Below are 10984 nucleotides of genomic sequence, written 5' to 3' on the forward strand. Positions count from 1 at the left end.
ATATACAATGACTATAATAATTGTCCTATTTCTCAAGGTGGTTGAATAATGTCTGTATTTATTTATGGCCACAGTGTTGGAAATCAGGACCACAAACACTTTAAAAGATGAGCACAAGTTTAATTGTCAATGTATGCATGTCTAGTACATCACACAGGAAGTGCTACGGGGGGGGGGGAATATCACAGCTGTGCCTTTGCAAAAAAATGTCCTTGGCCTGGGAGAGAGAGAGAGTACTGGACACTTTTCAGTATGGTAATAAAAGCGTTAGGCAACAGTAGATACAGATATTCCAATAGCATGACGAAGATGATGATACAGCGGAGAAGGTCTGTCTTATACGAGACGCATCGCTCCATCTCTGGGCAGCCATTTATAGAAAGGGAAAAATACACCATACTGTGCATAACAATAGACTGAACCATACACTGTAGCACTATTACTAATTTCCATTTAAAAAAATCATACAGGTTTTCTTGTTTGGAAAGGTAGCAAGCAAAAAATTATTTAAGACCATCCAAAAGATATTTTTGAGATTCTGAGAGAAGCGGTCTGGTTCACAAATCAAAAAAGCAAAACTCTTTAACCAAAAAAAGAACTCTTTAACCAAAAAATCATGCTCCCTGGAGGGTTAGTGGTGCACGGACTGTTCAGTGTGCTTCAAACAGAACAGGGTGAGTGGGCAACCACAGCTCTTTAAATGGTGGGGTACAGCAGGGGTATAGCTTAGGTCCTCTAAGTCTTAAAACTAACCTGAGTTTGGCTGCATGAAGAATGGTTATTTTTATAACATTGTTACAAGTAATGGTTTAAGCTGTTTTCATGCTTTATACCTAATTAAAACATAAGCTTCAGCACTGTAGTGTAGGAATCTGTGGTCAACAGTATTTTTTTAATGAATAAAAAAGTTTTCATGTTGAAATAATCCACAAAGAGCCTTGCGCTCAATTCATGTAAGATGCATGATTTAAGTGGCATGTGTATGAAATAGTCTAGTGGACTTACAATGAAAAATGCTGTTCTTCATTGTGACAAGAAACCCACTGAGAGTTTAACCTGCTCTTCATTAGACTCTGTCAGAGTCTCTCAAGGGAAGATGGAGCTAAAAACCAGGAACGAGAATTCATTTGAGAAATACCTTAAGAGAATGCAACGTGTCACGGATGTGGAGCCGCATCTCAGCCGGGTTCCTCCAGCCCCATCCAGTTCCAGGCCGTGGTTCGCCCATTCTGCAGTCTCTGGTTTAGGGGGGAAGGAACTGGGCGCATTGCCTCTGCCAGTGTTGGACTAACATATCGATTGTCTGCTATCTGTTTTGACGAGCTGCATCTCCCACAGGTTCTTGCTGTCTCTCGTGGGCCTTCTCCTCTCTGCCGAGCTCGTCATCTAGAGACCGTGCTAAGTGTGCCCCCACCTCCCTTTTCTTCATCCATCCATCTCTCTCTCTCTCTCTCTCTCTCTCTCTCTCTCTCTTTCTCTCTCTCTTTCTTCCCCAGAGAAGGAGAAATGGGGCTGGGAAAGGGGGAGTCTGTGGAGGCTCGGGGGACTGTGTGAAATTGGAAGGGGGGGGGGGGGTTTGGGGGAGTACCCATGGTTGCCCACGGCAGCCGCCACGGTCACGATCCTGGTAGTGCCTCTTCCTTCATTCGTCCGTTCTTCCATCCATCCGTTTCTGCCTCCCTCCGTCCCCTGCTCAGTACACCACCTCGTACACGGTGGCTTTCTTATCTCCGGAACCTGTGACTATGTACTTGTCATCGGGGGAGACGTCGCAACTCAGGACAGAGGACGACTCCTTGGACTAGAGACAGAGAGAACGTGAACGTGAGACTACCATGCATATGATTAAGCCAAGCAAAAATAACTCGCGGGTTACAACATTGTGTCCATTTATAGTATTAATTGTGTAAACATCTTGTTTGTTTCTTTTCAGCACGCAAGACAATCGTCACCACCGTTTTCGCGTGGAACGGCTACATCTATTCTTCACAGTGCACGGTCTCAACAAACAAGGTCCATCAATCTTGCAGCAGTGCACCAAGGGACTTTCTGACAGTCAAACAAATGATACCCAGAAAGATCGGAAGGGACTGAAAGAGACGTTAGAAATGCAGAGAGCGGTGAGCTAGAGTTTGGGCAGAGGCTGGTGGTGGAGCTGAGAGACGTGGGGAAAACTTAAAAGCAGCTGGCGCGTGGCTGTCTCCTCTCGAACTTGTGAACCTGTGCCCGGCGCCACCCTCTGACTTCTCTCGGCTGCGCTCTGTTTTCCCGCTCACCTGGAAGATGCTGGCTCCATACGGCGTCCTCCACGCGTTCAGCAGATTGTCTTTTCCTGTGCTCACAAACCACTTTCCTGTAGGAATGCAGACACAGAAGAGCTCAGTGGGTGGCATAAAGCACTTCTGCAGGTATTAGGTATGAAGAAGCAGGCAGCAGTGTGCCAGTGCCACCACGGGGCTGGGTGTGTTAGCATTCGCTCGTACCGCAGTAGGCAAACTTGAGTGAGAGCACGCAGCTCTCGTGGAGGTGCAGCTGGTACTTGTCTGGTTTGGAGACATGCAGCACTTCAACATTACTGCTCTCCATGCCCACGGCAAGCCACTCTCCCGTAGGACAGTAGCCCAGGGAGAAGATCTACACACACGCACAAACAACCTTGTGAATGTAAACGCATCCATCTACTCCCTTTTGAGAAATTTCACAAATGAAATTACAGTGGTTGAGTGTGTGTCTGCGAGAACCGCCCTTCCAGCGTAGGGGACACTGTTCTCCGCGACTCTCCGGTGCTCCAGTACCTGGGAGGTGAAGTCGTGTTGCTGGAGCTGTCTGCCCTCTCTCAGGTCCCAGCAGCGCACCGTGTTGTCCAGTCCCCCCCGTCCAGAGCTTGGTGCCGTCGTTGGAGATGTCGATACAGCTGGCTCCGTCTGTGTGGCCCTGAAACTGCCTGTGCAGCAGGAGACCGAAGGACAATACACTTAATCAACACAAATGACACCATTATGAGGCTCCAAATGACAAGCTAGACTCTCTGCCATTTTGTTCGTGTAGCTGGTGTGCGTGGCTACCTGACGAGCGTCTGGTTGTGCAGGTCCCAGACGACGATGTTGCCGTCACTGCAGCAGGAGAAGCAGACCTTGTTGTCTGGACTGATGGCCAGCGCGTAACATGCTGGAGCAGAGGACGTCAGCTCCGCCTTAATGCGGGGGGTGGGTGTGGCCAAGTCCCAGATGGACAGAGTGCTGGCTTCACCTCCCACTATCAAGGTCCGCCCATCCGGAAGGAGCTTGCATGAGCGTATATAGTTGTCCCTGTTCTGATTGGATAAACAGACAGGAAAGTATGAATGAAAATGATACATGCTGCCATCATTAGTCTGACTTACACAATAGCTGCTTAATATACATATCGTGCATTAAACATTTATTGATTATACGTTGAATACAACTGCTGTACTCAGTGGCAGCTAGTTAAGTTTCCACCATTTTTTCGCATCTGAAGAGAGTGAGGGTGTGGTGGTGATCTCACCAGGCAGTCGAGTTGGGCCATGGGACTCTTGCTGCCCGGCTGGCTGATGTCCCAGACTTTGACGCATCCTTTGCCCCCGGTGTAGACGTGCCGTGTGGAGGTGCTGATGGTGACGGCGCACACCACCTCCCCGTGGCTGAGGGTGTGGATCTGGCGGGCGTGGCGCGGGATGCCAGGGCCCAGGAGGGCATCGGGGGGGAAGGGCACCGGCTGCATCTGCCCATCCGCACTCACGTGGAACGAGTAGGCCCTGGAGAGGGGGAGAGAGGGAAGGGAGAAATGAAAGAAAAAAGAGAACAAGAAATACAAAATGACAGACAGAAGAAAGAACGAGGGAGGGCAGAAGAGAAAGAGAAAGCGAAGACGTTCGTCCTCTTATGAAACAGCCTTCGGCCAGGTTTGCCAGCACAATAAAGGTGCTCCAGAGAGGAAATCACAACGTATCTCACAATTACTCGCATTCCTTCAGAAACTACGGCAGAACAGACAAAATTCTAAAAAAAAGAGTAAGAACAAACCAGTCTGAAAAGTGCTAATAGTTTAAATCAATAGTAATCATTTCCAGGTTTCTTCATTACTGACACTTCAAAAATGTAACAGCACTTTGAAAAAAAAGGTGTGGTTGTCTGTTGGGTTTAATTAGAAGGACAGAAAGAATGGACAGACATTTAGTGTAAATGTTCATTTAACTATTCTATGCAGACTGAGTGTATTTAAAAGAATCAGAGTAAACCCGAGAACACCTGAATCCTGGAATTCTAACCTGAATCTTGGAATTCTAATAGCCACATAAACAGAACACATTGCTTTTCTATTATTGTTAAATGAGACTCACTTAAGAATGACATTCTTAAGTGAGTCTCATTTAACAATAATAATATAACAATAATAATTCATATAACAATTCATATAACAATAATAATTCTTTCGTTTTGAAAAAAAGGTTGTTTCCATAACATGCTATTTGTCAAGAACTAAGAAGAACCTTTTAAATTCATCCTATGCCAAATACCAACGAGGGGAAAATGAGGGAAAATGACCCTGAAATTTTTTAACTTTAACCATCTTTCATGTTTACTTGAGGTGATGAGGCCTGTAAAATATTTCAGCAGTGGAACAGATGACATCATATGTCATTTAGTTTGCTAAAACAGAGCAACTCTGGAACTGTCCTGCTCACAGGCTTTGCCTGCTGCTTCCCAATTCCTCTGCAACACTGTAAGAACTAATGTAGGCGTTTACATTTATCACCTGCTTCTGACGAACACTTTTTTTAAGAGGTCAGAGCTTTTTTAAGAGGTCAGACCCAGACGTCACGCTAGCTGTGATCACAGGGAACCACTGCTGTGTTAAATCGCTCTCAGATAAAGAATCATTTTGAGAACTTCTTTAACAGGCCATATTTAAAGCAACATTTCAGGTGGACTGATACATGGATTTATGAGATCGCTTCTTACATGAGATATACAGCAGAATGGTAAAGGGGGTTTGTGAAGATTAAAACAGGAGGATAATGGGGGTGTGGACATTTCAATTCTATTTCAATTTACTGTTTGCTTGTTTTCACCAGTTTTGGGAAAAACACTGTTCCATGGTATTCTGTTGATAACAGCACATCATGGCTGGCAGTTGGGTTAGTGATGGAGCTACACTCCAGGTCTTCCATTTCTACCTTTAAAACCCAGCTTTTCTCTCAGCACTTCCAGCCAACAGGTTTGTAAAGCCACCTTGGGTTTTTGTGAAAGGCGCTACATAAATCTAAATAATAATAATAATAATAATAATAATAATAATAATAATTATTATTATTATTATTATTATTATGGACCAATAAGTCACTGGGTTTGACTCTATAGTGAGCACTTGTTAAGCATATCGCAGTAAAGTCATGAGTAACCACATAATCAACACAAACAGCAGCCAATGCATTAAACATACAACTAGCCTACAACTAGTTTTGTATAATACAATCACTCCCGAAAGCTACAGAAGTCTGTAGAGACTGACCAGCATGAGGTCTAATTAATAAGAGGATTCGGATGTCTCACTGGGTGACGTTACTGTTTTAAATTAAATCCTTTGAATCTTTTTTTTTTTTTTTTCTTCACTGCAAGGCCCTGGTCCTCCTTAGAAAAATGTTGTCATTTTCTCCACATGTTCCACTGACCGAGCAGACAGAAGCAGGGTCTCACCTTTCCAGCTTAACTATCAGTCACCGGGGCCGATCAATGCGGCACGCAGGTTCGCGACGCATTTCAGTTCATAATGAGGTCCACTGACGCCGTCGCCCGGCTTGCGTTTGACTTGATTCATCTACTACCACTGGATCAGCGCTTGAATTACAAGTAAGTTTTTTTTATTTATTTATTTTTAAATGAATGCACTGCACGGTGTTTGAAAGCGCTCCGCTGCTGGTTTGTTTCAGACGTGGGTGAAGGTACTCGGGGCCGGTTTGAAAGCGGCGCCGTTGGACGGACGGCATTGCCGTGTTACTCGATTCCCGTACCTCGGGGGCGACGGTGCTGCGAATTTTAGCGTTTTTCCTGTACTAAAAAAAAAAACAAAAAACCCTGATTCATCAGTTGATTAGCAAGCTCTTAGCGAGGTGCCACAAGACACGAAGTCCTGCGGGACTGAAGAGGAGCGCCGTGTTGCCATAGTTGCCATAGTAGCACATCACAGCTTGTGTAGCGAGAAAGGAAACTATAAGAGCAAACAAAGCACTGGAAAGTAACATCTTCCCTACGGCAAGGATGTGGGCATGATTACCCCGCGTCCGTGACAAGGATGGCGCGTCTGAAATGGCGATCGGTTTCAGCCGGTGAGGGAGAGCAGCCGCTTTGTTTTTCAGATCAAAATGTGCTTTTATGGGATCTTGAGCATCTGTGCAACATATTCCAGTTAGTTAACAGCAAGTGTGAGGGAGAAAAGCGAACTGTTGAAAGGTCTTATAGCCAAAAATATCTACGTTCACATCATTTTGACCAAGTGCGTTTGTCTATGTCTACAATCTAATCCACATGCATGTTTGCGTTCAGAAACAGTTTGACAACTCTACGGTACTTATGTGAACACAGCTAGCATCATCCACGAGATCGAGTTCAGACTTGGATTATAAACACGGCAAATGTTAGTTCTGCTTCTGTACAGTAGTTGAGGTGTGATCCGCCCCCAAAGGGCCCAAAACGGAGGGGTGTATAGGAAGAAAGCCTGAAGGGAAGGCCTTAAAAAGGTAGAGACTCACGGCTTGCCCCCGCTGGCACCAGGCAGAGAAGAGGACAGCCCGGCGGGCCTCATGTGTGAGCGTGATTCATACGCCACCTGTAGGACATGAGAAGAAGCGCGGGAACAGGTTAGCCCAGACGACCACTTGATGCACCGCGGGCAGTTGTCTGCAGATGGAATGTCAAAGTAGGCATGATACAAAGCAGTTTATTAAAACATTGTGTGTGTGTGTGTGTGTGTGTGTGTGTGTGTGTGTGTGTGTGTGCGCGCACACGCACGATCGTGTAAATTCACCATTGGGCTGCGTGTGTAGGCGTTGGCTGCTGTACTGATTTGGGGTGAGAGGGTGAGCGATCCCCCAAACCCACCCGGACTGGCCAACTCTCCGTTGAGCCCAGCGTGGGACACCACCCCAAAGTGGGTGGGGTAGGTGGTGGAGGTCATGGACAGAGGACTGCGCAAAGCTGGCAGAAAAATATCACAGTCAGGCAATAAAACATGCAGTTTTCCGTACCATGGCTGAGAATAGTTAGAATATGACATTTCGTCTGACAAAAGCAACTGAAAAAGTTCAGTCACGTGAATGGGTTCTACCTTTTCTTTTCCACAGGGAGAATTTTATTAAGACATTATTTAAAAACTCAAGATTTCAATAAAAACTTTGTGAACACATCAGTTGTCCCAGACCTCACAGCATGTGCATGCAGTCAGCAAGAGGTCAAAGGGCAACTGGAAGTTGGACCAGCGGTCTCTTACCCAGAGGGTCAGCTGAGGACGCAGGCTTGGTGACCAGCCGCAGACAGGAAGTGCTGGGCCCCGGCGCACCGGGCGTAAGAGCCTCACGGTGAGAAGGAGAACTGCTGCCCGACTTGGAGGAAGGAGACTGGCATTTATCTGTCTGCAAAAGAGCAAAATAAAAGTCCTGCATGAAATTACCATTACATAAACCAGGAATGGCCTGGACATGAGACGAACCTCAGATGATAATTCGAACTCTGTTCACCAAAAAGATGACAAAAAAACAGCTATCACATCGTAACACGATCAAAGTTTTATCTTCTAACGGCCGCTGAAAGACAGTTGGGTCATCTTTGCCGAGTCTCTCTCTGACTAAGCGAATGGTCTCTGTAGCCCAGGCGGGGGGTGTTTGGGGGCTATGCTGGGCTGGACCTGTGCTGGATCCTTGCCCTTGCCCAGAGGGGGGCTGGGGGCAGTAGGCGAAGGGGACCGGGGCAGCTCCTTCCTCAGCGTGGGGACTCTGTCCAAGCCATTACCATGAGGAGAGCGGGGGGTACTGCCCACGGGAGAGGACGGGTCCTGGAGACAGAGAGACCGGGAGAGAGACCGAGAGAGAGACACACACAATTGGAGGAAGCCATGGTAGACAGTATTAATAAAATGTATTATACAATAAATTCTATTTCCAGCACACGGCTGACTTTTGTCTGCTATAGCAATGGACACCTATAAGGTTCAAATATCTTGCATTATTAACGGTTTTTGAATAGCTCTTGCTCACACACATTCTCTCGCTGTCTTTCTTGCGTTCTCTGTCTCGCTCTATCTGTCTCCTGCTCTCTCTCTCTCTTTCTCTCTCTCTCTCTCGCTCCCGCTTTCTCACTTCTCTCTCTCTCTCCTCCTCCACTCGCTGATGTTTATCTATTATGCAAGCCTGCAAAAGCGCTCACAGGAGGGTCTGCGTGCCTCAGCGTTTTGTGGCCGCGAGGCAGGTGTCGGAGGGGAGGCTTCAGTGCCGCGCGCGAGGACTTTCGGGGAGGAGGAGCGGAGGATACAGACGAAGCTAATAGCGCAGCTCCAAGCGCTGAAAGCAATCCACCGCGGCCTCGTTAACCCGTCTGAGAAAGCCTTCCGCTAATACGAGTCAGTGGAGAATTGTAATGTGCTTAACCATAATAAAACGTTCTATTTATCGCTATACAGAACGGAGTCAGTAGTTTCTCTGGAGTGAAGCAAGAGCACAAATAATCAAACACACTGAGGGAATCATTGGGAACCTTTGTTTTAATAACTGCGAGTTCACATATTCATTTAAGACCCCAAATACTCACGAAAATAACAAAAATGCTAAGCCTCCTATATGTTCAATACTGGGTGGTGATGTTGGGGAAGAGCTCCAACGTGCTTCAGGTGAGTGTTGCCTTTTTCTGTTCAGAAGAAACTGCCACAGAGAATAAAGAGCTGTGATGGTGTAATGGGTCTGAGGGGTACCTCATTAGACACGTCCACCACTAGGTTGTCTTCACTCTTCTCACCATCACTGTCCTGAGAGAAAGAAAGTGAGGTGGAGTGTGAAACAAGCAAATAAACACAGACAGCAAAACTGACAAACACACACACACACACAATGGTCAAAAGTATCTGGACGCCCATTATTTATTGATTTCAAGTGTATAAGATCAAGCAGACACTCATAGTGTCAAGACAATGAGTCTTGAGGAGCTCAGTGCCTTTAAACTTGATGGTTATAGGACGGCATCTTCACAGAGTTCTGCCCTGGTCACTAGCATTATTATGAAATGGGAACATCTAGACCAAGCAAGAGTTCAGCCACGTAGTGGTAGACCACAAAAACCCACAGAGTGGGTACGGAAGCAAAAAACATCTTCTGTTGGATCACTCACAACAGAGTTCTTGAAAAAGCTTCTTGAAACAACATCAGCACAAGCACTGTGCACCGGGATTGGCTGGAGGGGTGTAAAGCGTGCCGCCACTGGACTCTGGAGCGGTGGAAACATGTTCTCTGCCAGTCTTGTGGGCAGCCTGGGTTTGGCAGAGAGAATTCTGCCTACCACGACGTATAGTGCCAACAGCACAGTTTGGTGGAGGGATAATGGCCTGGGGCTACCCTCTGCAGTTCCACTGAAGGGTCATGCACAATGCCACAGCATACAAAGACATTTTGCACATGTATATGATTCCCTTTCCTGTTCTAGCATGACCTTGCCCCTGCGCTTCAGCGCTGGACCTCACAAATGCTTTTTGGAATGAATGGAGACAAATTCCCAGACACACTCCAAGAGTCCTGTGGAAAGCCCTCCCAGAGGGGTGGAGGCTCGTATAGCTACAGAGGTGAGAGCAACTCCATATCAGTGTCCGTGGTTTCGGAATGAAACGTCAAACGCGTATATGTGTTATGGTCACACATCCACATACGTCTGTCCCTGTGTGGAGCAGGAGGAGGACGGTTTTCCCATGGTTTTCCCATGGTTTTCCCATGTCCTGTGTATGCTGTGCCGTCTTTTCTCTGTGTAGTTTGAACGTTCATTCCTTCCTCAAGCCTCTCTCTCACTCTTTCTCTCCCTTTCCATCTCTGGGAATAGGGGGTGACAACACTGGCACTTAGTCTCCATGGCAACAGGGCTTTGATGTGATCATGGTCTGATGTTCTTACTGACATCACCCCGAAGTGACATCACCTAATTATGCCTAGCCTGATGGGGTCCGAATTGGACCCGAGTGTGTGTGCTTGCGCGTGCTTGCGCGTGCGTGCGTGTGTGTGTGTGTGTGTGCGTGCGTGTGTGTGTGTGTGTGTGTATACGTGTTTATTTGCATGTACAAGCTGTAATAAATCCACCACCTGTGTCACTCTGCAGAGGAGAACACGGGAGCACACTCATTCAATACTCAATTAGCTTCCTAAGCGCTTCATCACAGTCTGCTGGGAACTACCTATAGGGAGTTCATTAAACAAAGGTGCCATTCGAGTCCCAGGGAGGGACAGAGTGTTGTCATCACCATGAGACGGTTCGTACGTAATGCGGAGGGCAATCTTTGTCGTCGCAGCGTCGTCTCTTGACGTCGCTGCTGCTCTGCGTGGGGTAGACGCCCGACGGACCCTGGCGCTCCTCTACCGCCTGGCTGTCTGTTGACGACACTGACTTACTCTGCGGAGAGACGGATCGAGTTAATACGCACGCAAACGCGCATAAAACCACCAATGAAATCACATACTCTTGCATAATGCACAAACCCACAACACATGCATACTACACACTAATGACCCTATCAAACACAAATGCAAAACATACACACCCCGCCCACACACACGCAGTCCATTGTTTGCAAAGAAAACACAATAAGAGTTAGGATCAAATTAGGATTTTGAAAATGGTCTCATATGAATTCATGATTCATATGTGACTATATTTGCAAAATACTAACTTGATCATCCAAATTCTAATTCATTGTGTTTGAAGCACGATTGCTCTCAAAT

The 10984-nt window shown here is 46.7% G+C and overlaps 1 protein-coding gene across 1 annotated transcript in view; it reads right to left on the bottom strand.

The window, feature by feature from the left end:
* Positions 1-99: 99 nt before the first annotated feature.
* tle2b (TLE family member 2, transcriptional corepressor b) overlaps positions 100-10984 on the bottom strand; it is a 40017-nt gene continuing 29132 nt past the window's right edge. Inside the window, 13 exon segments of the mRNA XM_035523202.1 lie at positions 100-1801; positions 2277-2353; positions 2484-2634; positions 2796-2873; positions 2875-2944; positions 3066-3313; positions 3526-3775; positions 6770-6846; positions 7045-7214; positions 7507-7648; positions 7921-8067; positions 8980-9033; positions 10524-10655. Coding sequence (XP_035379095.1) covers positions 1694-1801; positions 2277-2353; positions 2484-2634; positions 2796-2873; positions 2875-2944; positions 3066-3313; positions 3526-3775; positions 6770-6846; positions 7045-7214; positions 7507-7648; positions 7921-8067; positions 8980-9033; positions 10524-10655 — 1704 coding nt within the window. The 3' untranslated portion in view covers positions 100-1693.

This window comes from Electrophorus electricus, chromosome 26, assembly GCF_013358815.1.
Source record: "Electrophorus electricus isolate fEleEle1 chromosome 26, fEleEle1.pri, whole genome shotgun sequence".
In the NCBI taxonomy this organism is placed as follows: domain Eukaryota; kingdom Metazoa; phylum Chordata; class Actinopteri; order Gymnotiformes; family Gymnotidae; genus Electrophorus; species Electrophorus electricus.